Raw genomic sequence first — 26,341 nt, forward strand, 5'->3', positions numbered from 1 at the left:
GGAAGAGGAAGAGAGAAAGGAACCTTAAAGCGGAGTTCCACCCTGGATTTTTTATTTTTTTTTAATACCCCCGGGACAGTCAGGGCTAGTACATTCCACAATGGCTAGCCTCTGATCTGTACCGGGTTGCACTTACCTGTTAGGACAAATACTTACCTTGCAAACGTCTTGTCCAGCGCTGCCATCTCAGATGTGGGCAGCTTGAAGCCAGCGAGATCCCCTTCGGCGTCTTCTTCCGCCTTCTTTGGTCCCACGATGCTCTGCGCCGGCCCCGACGTCACTTCCGGGTCGTGCGCGTCATCCCTCTACAGCTTCTGGGCATGCCCAGAAGCTGTTTAGAAGGGGATGACGCGCGCGACCCGGAACTGACGTCGGGGCCGGTGCAGGCGCAATGATTCCTGGGAGCTATGACGTTCAGCTCCTAGGAATCATTGCAGAGCCAGGAAGTGACGACGGGCCGCGGCCGAGGAAGAAGGAAGTAAGTTAAGTATTTTTTCTTCTCTACGAGGTAAGTAAAAAAAAAAAAAAATATGCGATTATACATTTCTTTTTCAGGTGACCCGGAGCGAGAAGATGGAGGTAAGTATAAAAATAGGGTGGAACTCCACTTTAATGTATACAGTAATCATCCTCCTTTCCTGGCTCCCAATAAACCATGTGCACATCCTGTAGGGGAGGAAACCTTGAGGGTGTAATTTGTGCTCCTTAAAAATCCAAAGGTGGGGGGGTGTGGCTTGCCGGCACCAGAGATGGCCGCTTAAGCCTTTTCTCTGTGAGGACGACGGAGGCTTCCCAGCGACGACGGACCCATTGGCACTCGTTCCGCCGCTCACACCGGCTCCAGAGCTTCCCGAGGACGGTCTGCACACAATGTCCCGCAAGAGGAAGGACAACCATCGGCCACAGAAGCTCACTGCCTTCTTCTCCAGGCCCCTGCAGCGTGCCGCTTCCCGCCAAGATGGCGCCGGCACTCCCGCGGCCTTCATCTCTCCTCAAGGATCGGGGGACATCGGGGATCCATCGGAGGTAATGCCGCCCCAGACCTCCCCATCTTCCCCCACTGGCCCAGGAGCATACTCCCCAGCCTCTTCCAGCCCTGCAAAAGCCCGCATGAGGCTGGAGCTGCAGCCCTCATGTCTCCCTCATGACAGACAGGACATTAACATCCTTTCAGCTCCCTCCTTGCAGGCCTCCTTTGCAGACTTTCTGACTACTGGCCAGCCTGTGGTAGACACTACCTTGAAAGACATGCTGCTATCCTTCCAATCGTCCCTATTTCAAAATCTGACCTCCCTGTTTGGCAAAATTGCATCTGATGTGCAGGGGATGGATCGCAGACTCACTTCTGTAGACTCGCAGGTGGCTGACTGCACTGACACCATTAATGATATTATAGAAACCTGCGATGAGAATAGGGATGAGCAACAGTGGATCAAAGCTAAGCTGGCTGACTTGGAGGACAGATCTAGGCGCAACAATGTTAAGCTGCGTGGCATCCCTGAGTCTGTCCCCCAAAGTGAACTTCATAATTATGCTAGCTCCCTCATGGCGGCCATGCTCCCTGACTGCTCTGCTATGGATCTCACTATAGATCGTATTCACAGGCTGCCTAAGGCTTCTCACCTCGCTGACTCAGTGCCTCGGGACACCCTTATGAGGGTACATTTTTACCAAACTAAGGACCATCTCCTGGCTGCCTCACGACTTCAGCGCACACTCCCAGCTTCTTATGAGGGGATACAGTTATTTGCGGATCTTTCCAAACATACGCTCCAACTGAGGATACAACTCAGCTCCATCACCAAAGCCTTAATGAACCACAATATCCCGTATAAATGGCGGCATCCGGCTACTATTTTAGTCACCAAAAATGGGGTCCCCCACACCATTTCCACTTTGCAAAATGGCATGCGACTGCTTAACTCATGGGGCATTGTACCTACTCCGCCCCGGGATGAACCAATGCAGACCATGGCTTCGGGAACAAGACAGTCTAGGTACCACCACACTGGGAACTCACACCAGCACCCGTGAATGCCGGGTGCAGTGGGCCCTCCAAAGCATCAACTCCCTCCTCCGTTCTCCTCTCAGAGCTCTGATGTAAGACTCTTTCCCCCAATACACTGGTATCACACCACGTCTGTGTCCCCTACCGGTGCCTTCCATTTTTTAGGTGGACTCTCATCCCTCGCAGACCTTCAAACACTTTTCCACCTACCAGTACCGGCTATATGAATTTAAACTTAGCTCTATCTAATGACTAATTGACACCTACTGCTGTTATTATGATGACCCCATGTTTTGCTATTTCTGTCTGGTTGTTATTAACGCAGATTCGATGCGGTTGGCTGTTCTATGTCATTCTTTACTTGGAACAATATTTCTTTGCAATGTTTCTTGCATTCTTGTATGTTGTACTTAAAATTTTCAATAAAAACTATTGAACAATAAAAATCCAAAGGTGTTCCTTCAATTCTGGGCCCATATATGCATCTATGCTGTGAAAAAAAGTTACACATATGGTATTCATGTACTCAGGTCTTAGTAAAGACCTTGGACTATCTACTTTCTCAAAACGGGTAATTTTGGGGGTATTTGTACTGTCTTAGCATTTTAGGGCCTCAGAAAAAAAAAGATTGGTAGTCCATACATCAGTATTGATAAAATTTGAAATATATACAGTATACTGTAGTTTGCAGACTCTACGGGGGAGATTTACTAAAACTGGTCCACACAGAATCTGGTTCAGCTTCTAAATTCATCAAAACCCAGTGGCGAATAAATACCACCAAAAGAAAGCTCTATCTGTCTCAAAAAATGTATATAAAACTCATTTGGGTGCCAGATTGCATGACTGAGTAGTTGTCATACAAAGTGTGGCATTGCTTAAAACAGAAAAATGGCCTGAGCAGGAAGGGGGTGAAACAGTCTGGTTGTCAAGTAGTTATATTTAAACAAACCCCTGTACCTGTCACTTTAGCTATGTACTGTCTACATTTTATTTGTGGCGAGGAATAAATACTTCAATGTTTTCATCAAGATCCTGAGTGCGGTCATTCTTTTTTTGACTTTAGCTATATAGCTTGGCCTGCATGTAATATGGAAGTATAACTCAAAACCCTATATAATTCACATTATTTACTTTACTTTATTTTACAAAGAGTTATCTTCAATACATATTTGACTTAGTTGTCATACAGTAGTGTCTATGTACTAGTGTGGAAATTTACATTCACTTCTTGCCCTAGTGGTAGAGGTACTCTCCCAGAATTCTCCTCTTTCAATAGTCCCTGGAAAAGATTTTTCCTTTTGGAGATTCCACCTTAACCCTTGTCATGGGAACAACTCTAAAATTTTAGAAATTTCTCAGTGGCAGTGGTCACCAGTACAAATAGAGTGGTGAATCTGCTCAGTGAGTCTTAGAGTGGTGAAGCTGCCCAGTGGGTCTTACTCCTACTAGACTCTATCCAAAACTAAAAAAAAGTTTTACTGAGCGATACACTTTAAATTGCATTTTTGTATATTTACTATAGTAGAGTTCTAGTCACAAAGTAAAGAGCAGAAGACGTGCCATAGGAACAGATTAACTAAAGAAAAGGGAAATATAGTGCTTGGTGGAATACTCTTTTACATTATTTATCAGAGAGAAGGAATACATTCCTTCTAACATCCATTTGGTTTATTAGAGCTGAAAAAAAAATCATTGTTTATAATTCTATGGTAACAGTTTACACAGAATTCTATGGTTCATTGTGGTAGTCATGAAGTCTTTTCTCCTGCGTGCCTTCACAAAGATAAAGCACAGCTTAGTCCAAAGTAGGTTAACTATGCAATTATCCAGAGAATTAACGGTGCATGCATATCCACAGAAATTGTGTTCTTGAAATCCAGTGGAGTATGAGCAACTTAGAAGGTTTTGTATAAACTAAACCTTATAGGATGCATCATAATGGTCTTTGTTAAAACATTTGAAATTTTCTACTGGGGAAATACTGGGTACATACAATGTACAAAATAATGGCAATATCCTAAGGCAGATAAGAAGAAATAGTAGCAGGCATGCTTACGGATAATTGGCACTTTTGATCCAGCTCATTTCATGTCATGTATTACAATTCTGAAGATAAAATGGAACAGCTTTTGAAGCTGTAAATCTGTGTGACTGTATATTACTGCAAACTTCAAGAAGCTAACTTCCTGTGATGTTTTTGAATGACTGTGGTATTCATATTGTAGGTGAATGACTCATGAGGGCACAGTACAGAGGAAATTGCCTGGAAAAATACGATGAACAGCAATGTATGTTAAATACCCTTTCTGCTTAATTGGTGTTAAGCCCGTATTTCATATTAAGCATGTTTTCCCAGTAATCCAAGCTTTAATGTGTCAACCTTCCATTTTAATTAGGTGCGCATACATAGTATATTCAGTGCCATCATTTACAGATACATAATTATAGGTCTGATGAGCTATTCACCTATTTTCACTAATTAGATAAAAGAAAATTCAACTTTCACTTAATACAACTGTCTATTTAAAGAAGAGGCAAACCAGTCTTTGCATGGCACACCATGAATATTTATACATACCTGCTGAAATCACAACAAAACAGTACCAATAGTAATGACCAACATGACTTGGTTTAGGCCAGCTAATTTTAATGTTCAATTAAAGAGCTGGAATTGCATTGTTTTACGAAACTTCAAAATATTAAAAAAAAAAAATTTACTTACTTAGCTCTTAATAAATCCTGATCTTTAAGGGCTGAACCCTGTAGATAGATAACTCTTTGAGACCACATAGGAATCTGAAGAATGCGTCTAACTTGGACATCCATCTCTGTTGGACACAATATGACCACATAGTAATCCTGTTATACAGAAAGGTTTACAATTATTTACATGTGCAACACCAATGATGTTTTTATTTATTTAAAACCATATAAAATATTTGAAGTTGAGAACTTGAGTTTTTTTAAGTAGACTTTGCCAAGACAGTTACAACTAATATAAATGGGATATAACCATAGCATACAGTATGTCCACCAATCCAATATTTGATTCAATTGATGGAAACTGGAATTTTACATAGTTAGATAGTTACATAGTTTGTGAGGTTGAAAAAAGACATCAGTCCATCCAGTTCAACCTATGATGTGTGTGTGTGTTTGCTGTTAACCGTACATTGCATACCCCTGTATGTTGTGATCTTTAAGGTGCCCATCTAAAAGTTTTTTGAAACTATCGATGCTCCCTGCTGATACGACTGCTTGTGGAAGCGAATTTCACATCCTTACTGCTCTGACAGTGAAGAACCCCTTACGTATTTTAAGGTTAAACCGTTTTTCCTCTAGTTTTAGTGAGTGGCCGCGTGTCTTATTGTATTCCCTTGCTCTAAAAAGTTTGTTCCTTATGCTAGGGTCGCCAGTACAGTATTTGTACATTGATATCACATCCCACCTCAAGCGTCTCTTCTCCAGAGAGAATAAGTTCAGTGCTTGTAGTCTTTCCTCATATCCAATTCCCGTAATTATTTTTGTTGCCCTTCTCTGGACTCTCTCCAGTTCTGAGGACCTGGGCCCAGAACTGCACAGCATACTCCAGATGTGGCCGGACCAGAGTCTTGTAGATTGGGAGAATAATCTCTTTATTTCTGGAGTGAATTCCCTTTTTTATACATGCCAGTATTCTGTTGGCTTTGCTTGAAGCGGCTTGGCATTGCATGCCACTGCCAAGCCTGTTGTCCACTAGTACCCCCAGATCCTTTTCCATCTTAACACTGGTTTGTGAAAAAATTGAATAAAAATTCTTTATTGAAGATTAGACACATAAAAAGCCAAGCACTAGTTGATGCTTGGTAAAAACATATAGCCTGTGACATCGCTCCCACATTAAACCACGTCCATACTCAGTAAAAACACACTTGGAACTCAATGGGTCACTCCGCCCCCCACCCAGGCTGCACATGACCCCCCCCCCGGGGAACAAACACAGCCTCCAATGCTGTGTCAATAGATGGACCCCCTTGTGTCGGGAACACCTCGGTATACTGATGGTGTAGACTAGTCCTCTGTCAGAGGTCAAGTAGCCAAGCAGTCTGGACCTGGAAGTATACTAGTCTAGTGATGGTGGGCTGTGTCAATTGCAAAGAGTTGAGCAACTTCTGTGGGTCAATCCAGTAGGCGAGCCTAGTCACCAATTGTCACCAATTGCAATGTCTTGATCAGACTGTGACAGTCTATGCAATATTAAGGGCTAGTATGACCCACATTGGAGGCCATAAGTCTATACGGGAGTTAGAAGCATAAAAGGTTCCTGATATAAAGAGTCACCTTGTCACAGTTGTTCAGTCCCCAATAAACGTGAGATGTAGCACTTTGCAGAGTCCAAGCGGCATGCAGCGGGCTCAAAGTGAATGAGCTCCAAGACTGGCCTGTCACTTTTAATTTATCTCTCAAGGCTCAGAACACAGTTCAGTGTATTTAACACCATATGGTATGAAATACAATAGGTGGTACATGACCACTATTCTAATTACAAAGTGGTGTGTCTCAACCCTGGGACATTTTTCATTTTTTGTTTCAAACCTTTTCCATCTTAGATTCACCCAGAGGTTTCCCCCCTAGTGAGTAGCTTGCTTTTGTGTTTCTGACGCCCAAGTGCATTACTTTACATTTTTCAACATTAAACCTCATCTGCCATGTAGTTGCCCACCCCATTATTTTGTTCAGGTCCACTTGTAAGGTTTCCACATCCTGCATAGAAGATATTGGCATGCTTAGTTTAGTATCATCCGCAAATACTGAGATTGTACTAGATATCCCCCTCCTCTAGATCATTTATGAATAAATTAAACAGGATTGGTCCCCGGACAGAACCTTGGGGGACCCCACTTTCCACACCCGCCAAATCCGAGTACCCCCCATTAATCACCATCCTCTGGACTCTCCCCTGGAGCCAGTTCTCTATCCAGGTACTCACCCTATGGTCCATACCTGCATTCCTTAGTTTGTACAGTAAGTGTTTGTGGGGAACGGTGTCAAAGGCCTTTGCGAAGTCCAGGTACACCACATCCACAGACTTACCTTTATCTAGGTGGCAGCTCACTTCATCATAGAAGTTTAATAGATTGGTTTGGCAAGAACGATTTTTCATGAATCCATTCTGATTACTACTAATAATACCGTTTTCATTACTAAAGACTTGTATGTGGTACCTTAACATCCCCTCAAAAATTTTGCAGACTTCTGATGTTAGGCTGACAGGCATATAGTTACCCGGGATATATCTCGGCCCTTTTTTAAATATTGGTACCACGTTGGCTTTTTTCCAATCAGCTGGCACCATACCCGTCTGTAGACTATCCTTAAAGATCAAGAATAATGGACTGGCAATCACCTGGCTGAGCTCTTTAAAAACCGTCGGGTGCAAGCCATCCGGTCCCGGTGATTTATTTATGTTAAGTTTCTCTAGTTTAGTTCTAAGTCTATCTTCTGTTAGCCATGGCGGTACTTCCTGAGGTGTATTATTTAGTTTAGCATTACAAGCTGGGTTAGTGTAGTCCCCCAATTCTTTTGTGAAGACTGAAGAGAAGAAATTATTTAACACTTTTGCCTTCTCTCTGTCCTCTGTGGCCAGATTTCCTTTGTCGTCTTTTATGGGGCCAATGTGTTCTGGCCTCACTTTCTTACTGTTTATATACTGAAATAATTTCTTGGGTGCTGTTTTAGTCACTGATCTGCTATTTTCTGTCCTCTTATTGCCTTTTTCACAAAATACTTAAAAAGTATGCCTTGTGTCTCTGAACAAGATGCATATCCACTGCATGTTTCTCCTGTTCTTTCTCTAGAGCTTCTGTAAAATCAGACTTCTGACACATAGTCCTTACTTTAGAACCTCTAAGGAGGGGAAGAAACTGGCACAGAACCCAAGCAAGACCTGGAAGATAAAGGCTATCACTGTAGAAGCATTAAACACTACGGTCCATCAGGTATGAGATATACAGTGTGACAGGAGTCACTTTGGGCATGGGGGTTGTGGACCCCAAATTCCTTTAAAGAGGTTGGGAGGCACTATGTCCAGCCTTGTGTGGCTTTCTTATGTTTAAGTCACCCTGCATCTGTTATGGATGCAGGGTGACCAGGAGGGTGGTGAACACTGAAAATATGGTTTGGACTACTACAAATGGGACAGTCATATTCAGGAATAATGTCTCCCTTGTAATATGAAGATTTTTGTTCCCATTTGCCATGAGGTCTCTGAACAGGAAGCCAACTCCTAATATGGTCATTACAGGAAGTTCTGAGGAGACGGACTGTCTGAGGTGGCTCTCCATTCACCTATTGTCAGGTGTGCTAATGACCTTACCTGTTGTCTGCTAAGGGATGTATTGACACTCAGAGTAATGTTTATTGAGGGCTCGTTAGGGAACCATTGTTCTGTATCTGACCAATCCCTGTTGACTAATTTTCAAGTCCTCATTTGCATGGCAGTCCTTCTGGTGAAGTTATCTGACCAATCACTGCTGACTCATTTTCAAGCCCTCATTTGCATGGCTGGAGAGGACCTTATTGGGAACTGCAGGTACTGTGCAATTGACCAATGGGAAAGCGGTTGTTGGGGGAAGGATGTTCCAAATTCTGTATAAAAGTGTGCTGTGTTCTTCCAATAAATGTTGTTCCTGTTTTACCCTCAACTCGGAGCTTTATCTCGTTCTTGGGGGGATTCACTGTATGCTGTTGGAGACTGATTGCTAGGAGTGTAAGCTGAAGTATGCTTTTCCTGTTCGTCTGCTAGCAGCTATTCGTGAGGTTCCAGGTTGGAGTGCTATTTTGTATCCAGTTCGGGAGTTTGATGTTCTGCAGTAGCTGTGCCTGTCTCTCAGAAAGGGGCATATCGCCTAAACGGATTTTAACCCCTTGTCTGCTGAAACGGTCCGTAACATACAGTATACTGTACACTTACAATGTATAATGTACACTTACATTGTCAAGCTGGACATGTAATAAAGATAATTCCTGGAGTTCAGCTTTAATATACAAATCAATTCAACATGTTGAAGTGTATGTAAGAAAAAGACAAAAGAAAAGGGGCCGCATGGGGCTGCTATGGCTAGGCTGACGTGTTTCAGGGGCGTACCCCCTTCCTCAGAGCCAGAAAAGTTGCTGCTGAACCACACTCTGGAAGGCCAAGGAATAAATGGGAGCTGGCCACACCCCTTCCTGCTCCACAAAAAAAAAAAAAAAAAAGAGGGGGGGGATGGATGTACAGATCCCACCTGGACCAAAACGCTCACCACCCTCCGAGGCTGAACCAAACTGTGTAATCAGCAGCATAACAAACAGCAAGTGAAACACTTAGTTTAAAACACAGAGGGAAAAATAGAAAGCTAGAAGTAACAGTTGATAATTAAACATTATGGATAAAATGTTCACATTCAATGACATAAATACGTGCGAGTTCAAATGGATATTCCAAAAGCACATTTTCATTTCTTCCATACAGCAACAAGTACGTAATTAGCAGTGCTTATATCCACTGACCTGAGATGCTGTATGGTATACATCGTGTTGTCAATAATGATGCATTATATGATCATTGCATACATACATAATGAAGGCTGGGTCCACTGTAAGGGCCAAAATTCCTACATCGGGCTTGTTGGTGATTCATCATCATGCAACTAATAGGGCAGTGTCGTCCCTTTGGAACGCACGCCAGTCCGCACCCGGAAGTAAAAGACCGGAAGTGCGGGTGGATGCGTTCCACCGCGTCCCACGTCACTTCCGCCACTTTGCTGCCCAGAAGTGGGAAACCGGAAGTGCGGGTGGATGCGTTCCACCGCATCCTACATCACTTCCGCCACTTCGCTCCTTCACTACGGGCCGCTGCATGATCCAAACAAGCGTCAGACCGCTGCCGCTATGGATCAACAGAGTACATGAGTAGGACGTACTGGCCCGAACCCGCCCACCTCCCTAAGCGTAAATATCAAGTGCAACCTAATACCTGTATGACCAGACATGCCCAGGAAACAGATTCATAGGACATATTCGGTCCACAGCGCAGCGGCTCAGCAACATGGGCAAAACATGTGGAAGAAAATGCAAATAAAAATACACATGAATATAAATGAAATAAAAAGTGGAATATGAAATTGATGGTTCATCTCCCAAAACTGCCAAAAGACAATCATTACATAATAAAAGCTGAAAGTATTCATTGCATTATTATTAATCGCATGCGGCCACTAGGGGAGGGGGGGGGAAACAGGCTGCCACTACATGACCAACCTATGTGCACATACACATATGACCAGAACACAAGGTGGCCATGGGAAAAAGGGGGGAGGGGACAAATATTGTCTCTTATGCGAATATATACATATGCTGATGACATAGGGAGACCTGAGAAAACTGTGCTCATACATCCGCTCCGCAAAAAGTTCGGGGTCCGGTGTAAACATAAAATCATGTGAGTTGGCCGGTACATGGACAATCTAGGGCCCTGAAAATACCTTTTCTTCGTGTTGGCATTGGTGTCACGTGTACTAGCATAATAATGTAAAACACATGGCTATAGACGCTCCAGAGAGCAACCAACTCGGAAGATGGAAGCCAAAGGGACACACTATGGGGTGACTGACCCAGCCTCCAAGCCCAGACGATAGAACCACAGAAAATTGAGAAAGGGAGAGAGATTCACACCACCGTGTGAAGCTCTATCTCCTCATTCAAACCCTTAGGAGCAAGGGACCCCAGGGTGAAGATCCAATAGGCCTCCCTGGTACAGAGCCTTTGGTATTTCAGACCGCCATCCAGATCCTTGTTGATGGCCTCAATCCCAAAGACTCTCAGGCCCTCAGTACTGCTGTTGTGTGCATCTAAGAAGTGCCGGGGGACTGAGTACTTGTCTTTCCTGAGGGTGATACCACTCTTATGTTCACCAATCCTCACCCTCAACGGTCTAGTGGTACGGCCAACATAAAGGAGGCCACAGGGGCACAAGATCCCATAAACCACATGGGTGGTGCCACAATTGATGAACTGGTTGATCTTGTATATTTTACCATCAATGGCTGCAACATCTTTTTTCCTGTGACACATGTGAGCACATGTGCCACAATTGTTGACCCCACACCTATAGCACCCCTTCTGATCAAAAATTAGGCCCCAAGCCCCATTGGGCCCATTTTTCTTCCTGTCCCTTCTGATCCTACTAGGGGCCACCATGCTTCTAAGGTCCCTAGGTTTCCTAAAAATAAGGTTCGGGTGTGAGGGAAGATGATCTTTCAACACGGGGTCCTGTTGAAGAATTTTCCAATTGTTCTTCAGGACCTTCTGTATTATAGGGGCTTTATTGTTGAACCTAGTGCAGAATCTAACCTGCATTTCTCTTACTGCTCCAGGATCCTTCCCTACCTTCACTCTGTCCATGTCAGATGGAGAGGTGTCATATAGGGATAAATATTTGTCATAGGCCTCCTTTACATGGTCGACCTCATATCCCTTCTCCTCGAACTTCTTCCTCAATATTGCTCCCTGTTCTTCGTAATCCATCTTTCGTGTGCATGTCCTCCTAAGCCTGCAAAATTGTCCAAATGGGACATTTATAATCCATTTGGGGTGGTGATGGCTACGTGCATGCAGGAAGGAGTTCCCAGCGCTGGGCTTGAAGTGTGTTTTCGAATAAATCTGGCCCTCATCATCAACCCGAAGTTCAAGGTCGAGAAAGACCAGACACTTCTCGTCCAGCACATGAGTAAAGGCAATGCCATAGGGATTTTCTGAACAGTAGGTTAAAAATTGTCCCAACTGTTCATCAGATCCATCCCAAATGACCAAGATGTCATCTATATAGCGTGCAAACAGGACCAGGTTCGCCCCAAAGGGATTATTGGCCCAGATGAACTGGCTTTCCCAATATCCCATAAACAAGTTGGCATAACTTGGGGCGAACCTGGCCCCCATAGCGGTGCCTTTAGTTTGTCTGTAATGGCTTCCAAGAAAAGTGAAGTAATTATGCGTGAGCATGAATTCGATGCCACTATACAGAAACTGGACCTGGGCATGATGGAAAGATTGATCCTTGGCTAGAAAATGTTGCACAGCCTGCAGGCCATACTCATGTCGTATCGACGTATATAAAGATGTAACGTCCAACGACAGCCATCTGTAACCATCCTGCCATTTGTATGATGAAAGGATGTCCAGCATGTGACCAGAGTCTTTGACATACGAGGGCAGTGTAGTGACTAAGTCCTGTAGGAAATGGTCCACATAGCAACCCAAATTGCTAGCTAAGCTGTCAATGCCAGCAATAATAGGTCTACCTGGGGGGGTTAAGGGGGTCTTTGTGGACTTTGGGGATATGAAAAAAATGGGGGACCACCGGGTAATTACGAAATAAAAATAGATATTCATCTTTCGTGATTACTTGACTCTTCAAAGCTCTTTCTAGGAGGGTCTGGAGTTCTAGTTTGTATCTCGTGGTGGGATCACAGGGGAGACTTTCATAAGTGGTAGTGTCACTCAGGAGCCTTTCTGCTTCCTTTATGTATACATCCCTGTCTTGGATGACTAGGCTACCCCCCTTATCTGCCTGTCTGATGACCACCTCTGTTCTGTCTTTAAGTGCTGATAGGGGGCCTTTTAGGTCATAGTCCAATTGTGTCCCACACTTAGGTCTTTTTTTGTTGTTATTACCACATAGGGACCTAAATTCGCTAAGGACCATCTCATAAAAGGTGGAAATAAAATTTCCCTTCGTCCAATGAGGATATAACTTGGACTGGGGTCTAAAGGTGGTCTGTATGATTCCTGCGTTATCCATAGAATATGGTAAATCTAAGTCATCCAATCCTCCCACAGCCCCCTCATCATAAAGTGCTTCCAGAGCAGCAAATGCCATATCATCATCAGAGCCAATAGAGGGGGAGAGGGAAGGAGCAGAGGAGAAAGGAGGGGGGGGGAGGTATGGTGGACTCCCTTCCATTTCCATCCTTATCCTTAAGTGCAAAGAAGCGTTTGATAGTTAAATTCCTCACTAATTTTTCAAATCAATGAACAGTTCGAACAGGTTCGGCGGATTTTCTGGGGCAAAATTGAGACCTTTCCTAAGTAGGTCCAATTCCGTATCAAGAAACACTGACTGTGAGAGATTAAAAAATTTTTTTATGGTGGAATGTGTATTTAATGTTTTTTCCTTTCTTTTGTGTTTCTTCCCACTCCTTCTCCCCCGCCTCGTACTCCCTCTCCCCCTCTTGTTGTACTCCTTGTTGGCATAGTTCTCATCGCTGCGGGTGCACGGCGCCCCCTCCCTAAAAAAGGGGCAGGAACGGTTGCGGCAGATGCCCCCTCACCTTCTAAAACCTCTGTGGTCACTGATCCGGAACCGCCTCCTGTCACATTGTTGGATACATTTGGAACCACTGACAAATTACCCTCTGAAGGAGTAGCCTGAGACAAACTGACCCTCTGCGAAACTTGGGTGATTTTAGCCCTGGTTGTCTGTCCCCGACCTCTCTGGTTCCTATTACCATTATTGTTTCCTTGTCTTTTTAGGGGCTGCTTGTCATCAGATTGCCTGATATTAGCATCATTGTTTACCCAACCCTCATGGTTGGGGGTCTCATAATCATATTTCCCTCGTGTGTGTTCCTTATGGGTGACTTTCTTAGGCTTTGTCCCCTGCATGCCCCCTTGATAGTGCTGGCCTTTCCTATTGTCATTTTGGGAATTCCGTTCACCCACTAGGGGGCCCGACCTTCTATGTCTCCAATTAAATTCCCGCCCTTGGGTATAATCACATTTATCTCTTTCAAACTTTGTAGACTTCTTGCTAATAAGATCAGTCTCGTATTCAACCATCTGCTCGTTGACCATGGTGTCCCATGTGTCAAACGAGGTCAGATCGGTAAAAGACGCAAGTTCATCTTGTAGACTGGTAATATCTGCCCTAATGTCTACAAGAAATCTCTCCCTCTGTAAAATGATAAGTTGTAACCATGTTTTGTTAAACTGGCGCCTTTCCTCTATCCACCTATCCCGAAGGTCTTTCTCAAGGAAGTCACAGATTTTAGTTATCCTCAAACCTCTCGGTATCCTGTTCACTTCCATATATTTTTGAAGGATAGTTATGTCCCACCATTGGGTCATCTCTTTTTCTAGTAAGTGTTTCAAGCGATAGAAGGCAGAAACCATTCTATCCTCCCTATCCAACACAACTGGATCCAAATTTTTTTTTCGTTTTCATTAGTGCTATGTTCCTCATATGAGTCAATGCTGCTTAGGAAACCTTTGGCTAAAGAAGAACGTCTTAAATGTCTTTCTTCAATGGATATAACCATTTTCCTTGGAAATATCACAGTACCTCAGTCCTCCTTCCACAAATACGTACTCAGCTGCGGGAGTCCCCAAGAAAAAAAGATTGTCAAGTAGTAAAGCAAATCTCCTGCTCTCAAGTAGAATATGATGAAGGGAAGAGAGATGCACTTCAGACTTAGATGGAAAAAAAGGGCCAATGGTCTTGCTGCCCCCTCAGGATCAAGGGTATCCAGAATCAACTGAGAGAAAAAGACAAAAGAAAAGGGGCGCACCGACCTAGTGCATTACCACTAAAACCATTTATTAAAATGTTAAAAAGTATACAATATGCTCACAAAGCGGGTGTGATTATATACACATCACCATTGCATATACAATCTCCAAGGTAGCCAAGGTCCCATACGTGACAAAATGGCATGCAGAGTGCCACATGGGGCTGCTATGGCTAGACTGACGCGTTTCAGGGGCGTACCCCCTTCCTCAGAGCCAGAAAAGTTGCTGCTGAACCACACTCCGGAAGGCCAAGGAATAAATGGGAGCTGGCCACACCCCTTCCTGCTCCACACAAAAAAAAAAAAAAGAGGGGGGGGGATGGATGTACAGATCCTACCTGGACCAAAACGCTCACCACCCTCCGAGGCTGAACCAAACTGTGTAATCAGCAGCATAACAAACAGCAAGTGAAACACTTAGTTTAAAACACAGAGGAAAAAATAGAAAGCTAGAAGTAACAGTTGATAATTAAACATTATGGATAAAATGTTCACATTCAATGACATAAATACGTGCGAGTTCAAATGGATATTCCAAAAGCACATTTTCATTTCTTCCATACAGTAACAAGTACGTAATTAGCAGTGCCTATATCCACTGACCTGAGATGTTGTATGGTATACATTGTGTTGTCAATAATGATGCATTATATGATCATTGCATACATACATAATGAAGGCTGGGTCCACTGTAAGGGGCAAAATTCCTACATCGGGCTTGTTGGTGATTCATCATCATGCAACTAATAGGGCAGTGTCGTCCCTTTGGAACGCACGCCAGTCCGCACCCGGAAGTGAAAGACCGGAAGTGCGGGTGGATGCGTTCCACCGCGTCCCACGTCACTTCCGCCACTTCGTTGCCCGGAAGTGGGAAACCGGAAGTGCGGGTGGATGCGTTCCACCACATCCTACGTCACTTCCGCCACTTCGCTCCTTCACTACGGGCCGCTGCATGATCCAAACAAGCGTCAGACCGCTGCCGCTATGGATCAAAAGACAATAATTTCCCATGGCCACCTTGTGTTCTGGTCATATGTGTATGTGCACATAGGTTGGTCATGTAGTGGCAGCCTGTTCCCCCCCCCTCCCCTAGCGGCCGCATGCGATTAATAATAATGCAATGAATACTTTCAGCTTTTATTATGTAATGATTGTCTTTTGGCAGTTTTGGGAGATGAACCATCAATTTCATATTCCACTTTTTATTCCATTTATATTCATGTGTATTTTTATTTGCATTTTCTTCCACATGTTTTGCCCATGTTGCTGAGCCGCTGCGCTGTGGACCGAATATGTCCTATGAATCTGTTTCCTGGGCATGTCTGGTCATATAGGTATTAGGTTGCACTTGACATTTACGCTTAGGGAGGTGGGCGGGTTCGGGCCAGTACCGACCTACTCATGTACTCTGTTGATCCATAGCGGCAGCGGTCTGAAGCTTGTTTGGATCATGCAGCGGCCCGTAGTGAAGGAGCGAAGTGGCGGAAGTGACGTAGGATGCGGTGGAACGCATCCACCCGCACTTCCGGTTTCCCACTTCCGGGCAGCGAAGTGGCGGAAGTGACGTGGGACGCGGTGGAACTCATCCACCCGCACTTCCGGTCTTTCACTTCCGAGTGCGGACTGGCGTGCGTTCCAAAGGGACGACACTGCCCTATTAGTTGCATGATGATGAATCACCAACAAGCCCGATGTAGGAATTTTGCCCCTTACAGTGGACCCAGCCTTCATTATGTATGTATGCAATGATCATATAATGCATCATTATTGACAACACAATGTATACCATACAGCATCTCAGGTCAGTTGGTATAGGCACTGCTAATTACGTACTTGTTGCTGTATGGAAGAAATGAAAATGTGCTTTTGGAATATCCATTTGAACTCGCACGTATTTATGTCATTGATTGTGAACATTTTATCCATAATGTTTAATTATCAACTGTTACTTCTAGCTTTCTATTTTTCCCTCTTTGTTTTAAACTAAGTGTTTCACTTCCTGTTTGTTATGCTGCTGATTACACAGTTTGGTTCAGCCTCGGAGGGTGGTGAGCGTTTTGGTCCAGGTGGGATCTGTACATCCATCCCCCCCCTCTTTTTTTTTTTTTTTGTGTGGAGCAGGAAGGGGTGTGGCCAGCTCCCATTTATTCCTTGGCCTTCCGGAGTGTGGTTCAGCAGCAACTTTTCTGGCTCTGAGGAAGGGGGTATGCCCCTGAAACGCGTCAGTCTAGCCATAGCAGCCCCATGCGGCACTCTGCATGCCATTTTGTCATGTATGGGACCTTGGCTACCTTGGAGATTGTATATGCAATGGTGATGTGTGTATAATCACACCCGCTTTGTGAGTATATTGTATACTTTTTAACATTTTAATAAATGGTTTTAGTGGTAATGCACTAGGTCGGTGCGCCCCTTTTCTTTTGTCTTTTTCTCTCAGTTGATTCTGGATACCCTTGATCCTGAGGGGGCAGCAAGACCATTGGCCCTTTTTTTCCATCTAAGTCTGAAGTGCATCTCTCTTCCCTTCATCATATTCTACTTGAGCGCAGGAGATTTGCTTTACTACTTGACAATCTTTTTTTCTTGGGGACTCCCGCAGCTGAGTACGTATTTGTGGAAGGAGGACTGAGGTACTGTGATATTTCCAAGGAAAATGGTTATATCCATTGAAGAAAGACATTTAAGACGTTCTTCTTTAGCCAAAGGTTTCCTAAGCAGCATTGACTCATATGAGGAACATAGCACTAATGAAAACGAAAACAAAATTTGGATCCAGTTGTGTTGGATAGGGAGGATAGAATGGTTTCTGCCTTCTATCGCTTGAAACACTTACTAGAAAAAGAGATGACCCAATGGTGGGACATAACTATCCTTCAAAAATATATGGAAGTGAACAGGATACCGAGAGGTTTGAGGATAACTAAAATCTGTGACTTCCTTGAGAAAGACCTTCGGGATAGGTGGATAGAGGAAATGCGCCAGTTTAACAAAACATGGTTACAACTTATCATTTTACAGAGGGAGAGATTTCTTGTAGACATTAGGGCAGATATTACCAGTCTACAAGATGAACTTGCGTCTTTTACCGATCTGACCTCGTTTGACACATGGGACACCATGGTCAACGAGCAGATGGTTGAATACGAGACTGATCTTATTAGCAAGAAGTCTACAAAGTTTGAAAGAGATAAATGTGATTATACCCAAGGGCGGGAATTTAATTGGAGACATAGAAGGTCGGGCCCCCTAGTGGGTGAACGGTATTCCCAAAATGACAATAGGAAAGGCCAGCACTATCAAGGGGGCATGCAGGGGACAAAGCCTAAGAAAGTCACCCATAAGGAACACACACGAGGGAAATATGATTATGAGACCCCCAACCATGAGGGTTGGGTAAACAATGATGCTAATATCAGGCAATCTGATGACAAGCAGCCCCTAAAAAGACAAGGAAACAATAATGGTAATAGGAACCAGAGAGGTCGGGGACAGACAACCAGGGCTAAAATCACCCAAGTTTCGCAGAGGGTCAGTTTGTCTCAGGCTACTCCTTCAGAGGGTAATTTGTCAGTGGTTCCAAATGTATCCAACAATGTGACAGGAGGGGGTTCCGGATCAGTGACCACAGAGGTTTTAGAAGGTGAGGGGGCATCTGCCGCAACCATTCCTGCCCCTTTTTTAGGGAGGGGAGCTGCGGGGCGCCGTGCACCCGTAGCGATGAGAACTATGCCAACAAGGAGTACAACAAGAGGGGGAGAGGGAGTACGAGGCGGGGGAGAAGGAGTGGGAAGAAACACAAAAGAAAGGAAAAAACATTAAATACACATTCCACCATAAAAAAATTTTAATCTCTCACCGTCATTGTTTCTTGATACGGAATTGGACCTACTTAGGAAAGGTCTCAATTTTGCCCCAGAAAATCTGCCGAACCTGTTCGAACTGTTCATTGATTTGAATAGATTCGTGAGGAATTTAACTATCAAACGCTTCTTTGCACTTAAGGATAAGGATGGAAATGGAAGGGAGTCCACCATACCTCCCCCCCCCCTCCTTTCTCCTCTGCTCCTTCCCTCTCCCCCTCTATTGGCTCTGATGATGATATGGCACTTGCTGCTCTGGAAGCACTTTATGATGAGGGGGCTGTGGGAGGATTGGATGACTTAGATTTACCATATTCTATGGATAACGCAGGAATCATACAGACCTCCTTTAGACCCCAGTCCAAGTTCTATCCTCATTGGACGAAGGGAAATTTTATTTCCACCTTTTATGAGATGGTCCTTAGCGAATTTAGGTCCCTATGTGGTAATAACAACAAAAAAAGACCTAAGTGTGGGACACAATTGGACTATGACCTAAAAGGCCCCCTATCAGCACTTAAAGACAGAACAGAGGTGGTCATCAGACAGGCAGATAAGGGGGGTAGCCTAGTCATCCAAGACAGGGATGTATACATAAAGGAAGCAGAAAGGCTCCTGAGTGACACTACCACTTATGAAAGTCTCCCCTGTGATCCCACCACGAGATACAAACTAGAACTCCAGACCCTCCTAGAAAGAGCTTTGAAGAGTCAAGTAATCACGAAAGATGAATAACTATTTTTATTTCGTAATTACCCGGTGGTCCCCCATTTTTATCATATCCCCAAAGTCCACAAAGACCCCCTTAACCCCCCCAGGTAGACCTATTATTGCTGGCATTGACAGCTTAGCTAGCAATTTGGGTTGCTATGTGGACCATTTCCTACAGGACTTAGTCACTACACTGCCCTCGTATGTCAAAGACTCTGGTCACATGCTGGACATCCTTTCATCATACAAATGGCAGGATGGTTACAGATGGCTGTCGTTGGACGTTACGTCTTTATATACGTCGATACGACATGAGTATGGCCTGCAGGCTGTGCAACATTTTCTAGCCAAGGATCAATCTTTCCATCATGCCCAGGTCCAGTTTCTGTATAGTGGCATCGAATTCATGCTCACGCATAATTACTTCACTTTTCTTGGAAGCCATTACAGACAAACTAAAGGCACAGCTATGGGGACCAGGTTCGCCCCAAGTTATGCCAACTTGTTTATGGGATATTGGGAAAGCCAGTTCATCTGGGCCAATAATCCCTTTGGGGTGAACCTGGTCCTGTTTGCACGCTATATAGATGACATCTTGGTCATTTGGGATGGATCTGATGAACAGTTGGGACAATTTTTAACCTACTGTTCAGAAAATCCCTATGGCATTGCCTTTACTCATGTGCTGGACGAGAAGTGTCTGGTCTTTCTCGACCTTGAACTTCGGGTTGATGATGAGGGCCAGATTTATTCGAAAACACACTTCAAGCCCAGCGCTGGGAACTCCTTCCTGCATGCACGTAGCCATCACCACCCCAAGTGGATTAGAAATGTCCCATTTGGACAATTTTGCAGGCTTAGGAGGACATGCACACAAAAGATGGATTACGAAGAACAGGGAGCAATATTGAGGAAGAAGTTCGAGGAGAAGGGATATGAGGTCGACCATGTAAAGGAGGCCTATGACAAATATTTGTCCCTATATGACACCTCTCCATCTGACATGGACAGAGTGAAGGTAGGGAAGGATCCTGGAGCAGTAAGAGAAATGCAGGTTAGATTCTGCACTAGGTTCAACAATAAAGCCCCTATAATACAGAAGGTCCTGAAGAACAATTGGAAAATTCTTCAACAGGACCCCGTGTTGAAAGATCATCTTCCCTCACACCCGAACCTTATTTTTAGGAAACCTAGGGACCTTAGAAGCATGGTGGCCCCTAGTAGGATCAGAAGGGACAGGAAGAAAAATGGGCCCAATGGGGCTTGGGGCCTAATTTTTGATCAGAAGGGGTGCTATAGGTGTGGGGTCAACAATTGTGGCACATGTGCTCACATGTGTCACAGGAAAAAAGATGTTGCAGCCATTGATGGTAAAATATACAAGATCAACCAGTTCATCAATTGTGGCACCACCCATGTGGTTTATGGGATCTTGTGCCCCTGTGGCCTCCTTTATGTTGGCCGTACCACTAGACCGTGGAGGGTGAGGATTGGTGATTGGTATCACCCTCAGGAAAGACAAGTACTCAGTCCCCCGGCACTTCTTAGATGCACACAACAGCAGTACTGAGGGCCTGAGAGTCTTTGGGATTGAGGCCATCAACAAGGATCTGGATGGCGGTCTGAAATACCAAAGGCTCTGTACCAGGGAGGCCTATTGGATCTTCACCCTGGGGTCCCTTGCTCCTAAGGGTTTGAATGAGGAGATAGAGCTTCACACGGTGGTGTGAATCTCTCTCCCTTTCTCAATTTTCTGTGGTTCCATCATCTGGGCTTGGAGGCTGGGTCAGTCACCCCATAGTGTGTCCCTTTGGCTTCCATCTTCCGCGTTGGTTGCTCTCTGGAGCGTCTATAGCCATGTGTTTTACATTATTATGCTAGTACACGTGACACCAATGCCAACACAAAGAAAAGGTATTTTCAGGGCCCTAGATTGTCCATGGACTGGCCAACTCACATGATTTTATGTTTACACCGGACCCCAAACTTTTTGCGGAGCGGATGTATGAGCACAGTTTTCTCCGGTCTCCCTATGTCATCAGCATATGTATATATTCGCATAAGAGACAATATTTGTCCCCTCCCCCCCTTTTTCCCATGGCCACCTTGTGTTCTGGTCATATGTGTATGTGCACATAGGTTGGTCATGTAGTGGCAGCCTGTTTCCCCCCCCCCTCCCCTAGCGGCCGCATGCAATTAATAATAATGCAATAAATACTTTCAGCTTTTATTATGTAATGATTGTCTTTTGGCAGTTTTTGGAGATGAACCATCAATTTCATATTCCATTTATATTCATGTGTATTTTTATTTGCATTTTCTTCCACATGTTTTGCCCATGTTGCTGAGCCGCTGCGCTGTGGACCGAATATGTCCTATGAATCTGTTTCCTGGGCATGTCTGGTCATACAGGTATTAGGTTGCACTTGACATTTACGCTTAGGGAGGTGGGCGGGTTCGGGCCAGTACCGTCCTACTCATGTACTCTGTTGATCCATAGCGGCAGCGGTCTGACGCTTGTTTGGATCATGCAGCGGCCCGTAGTGAAGGAGCGAAGTCCACCCGCACTTCCGGTTTCCCACTTCGGGCAGCGAAGTGGCGGAAGTGACGTGGGACGCGGTGGAACGCATCCACCCGCACTTCTGGTCTTTCACTTCCGGGTGCGGACTGGCGTGAGTTCCAAAGGGACGACACTGCCCTATTAGTTGCATGATGATGAATCACCAACAAGCCCGATGTAGGAATTTTGCCACTCACAGTGGACCCAGCCTTCATTATGTATGTATGCAATGATCATATAATGCATCATTATTGACAACACAATGTATACAATACAGCATCTCAGGTCAGTGGATATAGGCACTGCTAATTACGTACTTGTTGCTCTATGGAAGAAATGAAAATGTGCTTTTGGAATATCCATTTGAACTCTCACGTATTTATGTCATTGAATGTGAACATTTTATCCATAATGTTTAATTATCAACTGTTACTTCTAGCTTTCTATTTTTCCCTCTGTGTTTTAAACTAAGTGTTTCACTTCCTGTTTGTTATGCTGCTGATTACACAGTTTGGTTCAGCCTCAGAGGGTGGTGAGCGTTTTGGTCCAGGTGGGATCTGTACATCCATCCCCCCCCTCCCCTCTTTTTTTTTTTTTTTTGTGGAGCAGGAAGGGGTGTGGCCAGCTCCCATTTATTCCTTGGCCTTCCGGAGTGTGGTTCAGCAGCAACTTTTCTGGCTCTGAGGAAGGGGGTACGCCCCTGAAATGCGTCAGCCTAGCCATAGCAGCCCCATGCGGCACTCTGCTTGCCATTTTGTCACGTATGGGACCTTGGCTACCTTGGAGATTGTATATGCAATGGTGATGTGTGTATAATCACACCCGCTTTGTGAGTATATTGTATACTTTTTAACATTTTAATAAATGGTTTTAGTGGTAATGCACTAGGTCGGTGCGCCCCTTTTCTTTTGTCTTTTTCTCTCAGTTGATTCTGGATACCCTTGATCCTGAGGGGGCAGCAAGACCATTGGCCCTTTTTTTCCATCTAAGTCTGAAGTGCATCTCTCTTCCCTTCATCATATTCTACTTGAGCGCAGGAGATTTGCTTTACTACTTGAAGTGTATGTAAACCTTAACACAAACTTCTCCTCTTTATTATTATTTGGTCTGTTAACTATATAGTTGAAAATATGTTTAGATTTGATTATCTAATGCAAAAAATACAGGTTTATCCTGTCAGAAATCTATTGATCTCTGAACTTCCAGTGACCTCTGCAGCACTATCTCAAGCCATTAATTGAGCCCTGCACATTTTACCTCCGTGAACTGCAGAACACCACCCTCTGTGTTAGGGTGAGGATGAGAAAGGGAGGTGTTCTGTAGACATAACACATGTGTTCTCCCACAGCGACAAAGCTGCACCTTATGGATACAGTACACGATTGTCAGTCTAGGACAGGAAATATGGAAATGTCAGTATTAGGGTTGAGCGAACACGGACTGTATTATTCGTGTTCGTACCGAATAATTGGATTTTTTACCCGAACACGGACACGGACACTTTACTGTATATTCGGGTAAAAATCCGTGTTCGGTCGTTTTATTTCCGGGTTTTGCATGCTTTGGCGCGCTTTTCATGGCGGGCTTTCAACAGCCAATCAACAAGCGTTTAACTGGTGTGCCTAAGCCATCCCAGCCATGCCTGCAAATGTATCAGTAGCTGTGATTGGCCGTCTGAAGCATGTGACCAAGTCTTTATAAGTTTGAGGCAGCGCCGCAGCGGCGTCATTCTGCTGCTTTAGATCAGGGAGAGAGCACACATCAACGTGCTGGCTGACAGGCAGGAAAAAACCATTTGTGTCTGGATAGAATTGAGGGACAGGTCGGAGTGTGTTAGGCAGGGCGAGTTGTAGGCATTTTAGGGCGAGGCTGCTGCTGATTTTTAGGGTCAGTGTGTTCTACAAACTACAATCGATATTGCTGTGTGGGGTGGGGTCTGCACTTAGTCCCGATCTACGATCTCTTATCAATCCTGTTAGGGACAGAGTCTGCTGATTTTTAGGGAAAGTGTGTTCTACAAACTACAATCGATATTGCTGTGTGGGGTGGGGTCTTCACTCAGTCCCGATCTACGATCTCTTATCAGTCCTGTTAGGGATAGAGTTTGCTGATTTTTAGGGAAAGTTTGTTCTACAAACTACAATCGATATTGCTGTGTGGGGTGGGGTCTGCACTCAGTCCCGATCTACGATCTCTTATCAATCCTGTTAGGGATAGAGTTTGCTGATTTTTAGGGAAAGTGTGTTCTACAAACTACAATCGATATTGCTGTGTGGTGTTGGATAGGAGATAGGCAGGTGTCAGTGATCCACATCCATTTTGCTGTGTGTGGGCTGCAGTGAACACAATCTTTTTGGGGTGCAGTGAACACAATCTTTTTGGGGTACAGTGAACACAATCTTTTTGGGGTGCAGTGAACACAATCTTTGTGGGGTGCAGTGAACACAATCTTGGTGCAATGAACACAATCTTTTTGGGGTGCAGGGAACGAAATCCTTTTGGGGTGCAGTGAACACAATCTTTGTGGGGTGCAGTGAACACAATCTTTTTGGGGTGCAGTGAACAAAATCCTTTTGGGGTGCAGTGAACACAATCTTTGTGGGGTGCAGTGAACACAATCTTTTTGGGGTGCAGTGAACAAAATCCTTTTGGGGTGCAGTGAACACAATCTTTGTGGGGTGCAGTGAACAAAATCCTTTTGGGGTGCAGTGAACACAATCTTTGTGGGTTGCAGTGAACACAATCTTTGTGGGGTGCAGTGAACAAAATCCTTTTGGGGTGCAGTGAACACAATCTTTGTGGGGTGCAGTGAACACAATCTTTTTGGGGTGCAGTGAACAAAATCCTTTTGGGGTGCAGTGAACACAATCTTTGTGGGGTGCAGTGAACACAATCTTTTTGGGGTGCAGTGAACACAATCTTTGTGGGGTACAGTGAACACAATCTTTGTGGGGTGCAGTGAACAAAATCCTTTTGGGGTGCAGTGAACACAATCTTTGTGGGGTGCAGTGAACACAATCTTTGTGGGGTGCAGTGAACACAATCCTTTTGGGGTGCAGTGAACACAATCTTTGTGGGGTGCAGTGAACACAATCTTTTTGGGGTGCAGTGAACACAATCTTTTTGGAGTGCAGTGAACACAATCTTTGTGGGGTACAGTGAACACAATCTCATACTTCTGAAGATTTGAGGGTGCTGCCTGTTCCATACTCCTACTCCTCATCCATCCTTTTAGGGGTACAAACAATAGTAATTGGGGCCTAGTGTGGTTGTGTACGTGTGAGATACATACACTTTTTTTGATCATATTTCCTATTCCGCTATTCGATAAAAACCTTTGGGGATCAATTAAATTGCGGGATAGTCTGTGTTGGTACGTGTGAGATCCACCTTTCCAAGTTTTTGAGGTTCATCTCATACTTCTGAAGATTTGAGGGTGCTGCCTGTTCCATACTCCTCCTACTCCTCATCCATCCTTTTAGGGGTACAAACAATAGTAATTGGGGCCTAGTGTGGTTGTGTACGTGTGAGATACATACACTTTTTTTGATCATATTTCCTATTCCGCTATTCAATAAAAACCTTTGGGGATCAATTAAATTGCGGGATAGTCTGTGTCGGTATGTGTGAGATCAACCTTTCCAAGTTTTTGAGGTTCATCTCATACTTCAGAAGATTTGAGGGTGCTGCCTGTTCCATACTCCTACTCCTCATCCATCCTTTTAGGGGTACAAACAATAGTAATTGGGGCCTAGTGTGGTTGTGTACGTGTGAGATACATACACTTTTTTGGATCATATTTCCTATTCCGCTATTCAATAAAAACCTTTGGGGATCAATTAAATTGCGGGATAGTCTGTGTCGGTACGTGTGAGATCAACCTTTCCAAGTTTTTGAGGTTCATCTCATACTTCTGAAGATTTGAGGGTGCTGCCTGTTCCATACGCCTCCTACTCCTCATTTATCCTTTTAGGGGTACAAACAATAGTAATTGGGGCCTAGTGTGGTTGTGTACGTGTGAGATACATACACTTTTTTTGATCATATTTCCTATTCCGCTATTCAATAAAAACCTTTGGGGATCAATTAAATTGCGGGATAGTCTGTGTCGGTACGTGTGAGATCAACCTTTCCAAGTTTTTGAGGTTCATCTCATACTTCTGAAGATTTGAGGGTGCTGCCTGTTCCATACTCCTCCTACTCCTCATCCATCCTTTTAGGGGTACAAACAATAGTAATTGGGGCCTAGTGTGGTTGTGTGCGTGTGAGATACATACACTTTTTTGGATCATATTTCCTATTCCGCTATTCGATAAAAACCTTTGGGGATCAATTAAATTGCGGGATAGTCTGTGTCGGTACGTGTGAGATCAACCTTTCCAAGTTTTTGGGGTTCATCTCATACTTCTGAAGATTTGAGGGTGCTGCCTGTTCCATACGCCTCCTACTCCTCATCCATCCTTTTAGGGGTACAAACAATAGTAATTGGGGCCTAGTGTGGTTGTGTACGTGTGAGATACATACACTTTTTTGGATCATATTTCCTATTCCGCTATTCAATAAAAACCTTTGGGGATCAATTAAATTGCGGGATAGTCTGTGTCGGTACGTGTGA

The 26,341-nt window shown here is 44.3% G+C and overlaps 1 protein-coding gene across 4 annotated transcripts in view; it reads right to left on the reverse strand.

Moving 5' to 3' along the window:
* The window catches only part of LOC309561721 (potassium channel subfamily T member 2), a 1,381,641-nt gene that overhangs the window by 708,211 nt on the left and 647,089 nt on the right, over window positions 1-26,341 (reverse strand). For all 4 annotated transcript variants that reach the window (XM_082265711.1, XM_082265712.1, XM_082265710.1 and 1 more), the window contains one exon: window positions 4,734-4,870. In XM_082265711.1, the coding sequence (XP_082121837.1) occupies window positions 4,734-4,870 (137 nt within the window). The remainder of the gene's footprint in view (window positions 1-4,733; window positions 4,871-26,341) is intronic.

The sequence above is a fragment of the Pelophylax lessonae genome, assembly GCF_965119305.1.
Source record: "Pelophylax lessonae genome assembly, chromosome: 8".
In the NCBI taxonomy this organism is placed as follows: Eukaryota; Metazoa; Chordata; class Amphibia; order Anura; family Ranidae; genus Pelophylax; species Pelophylax lessonae.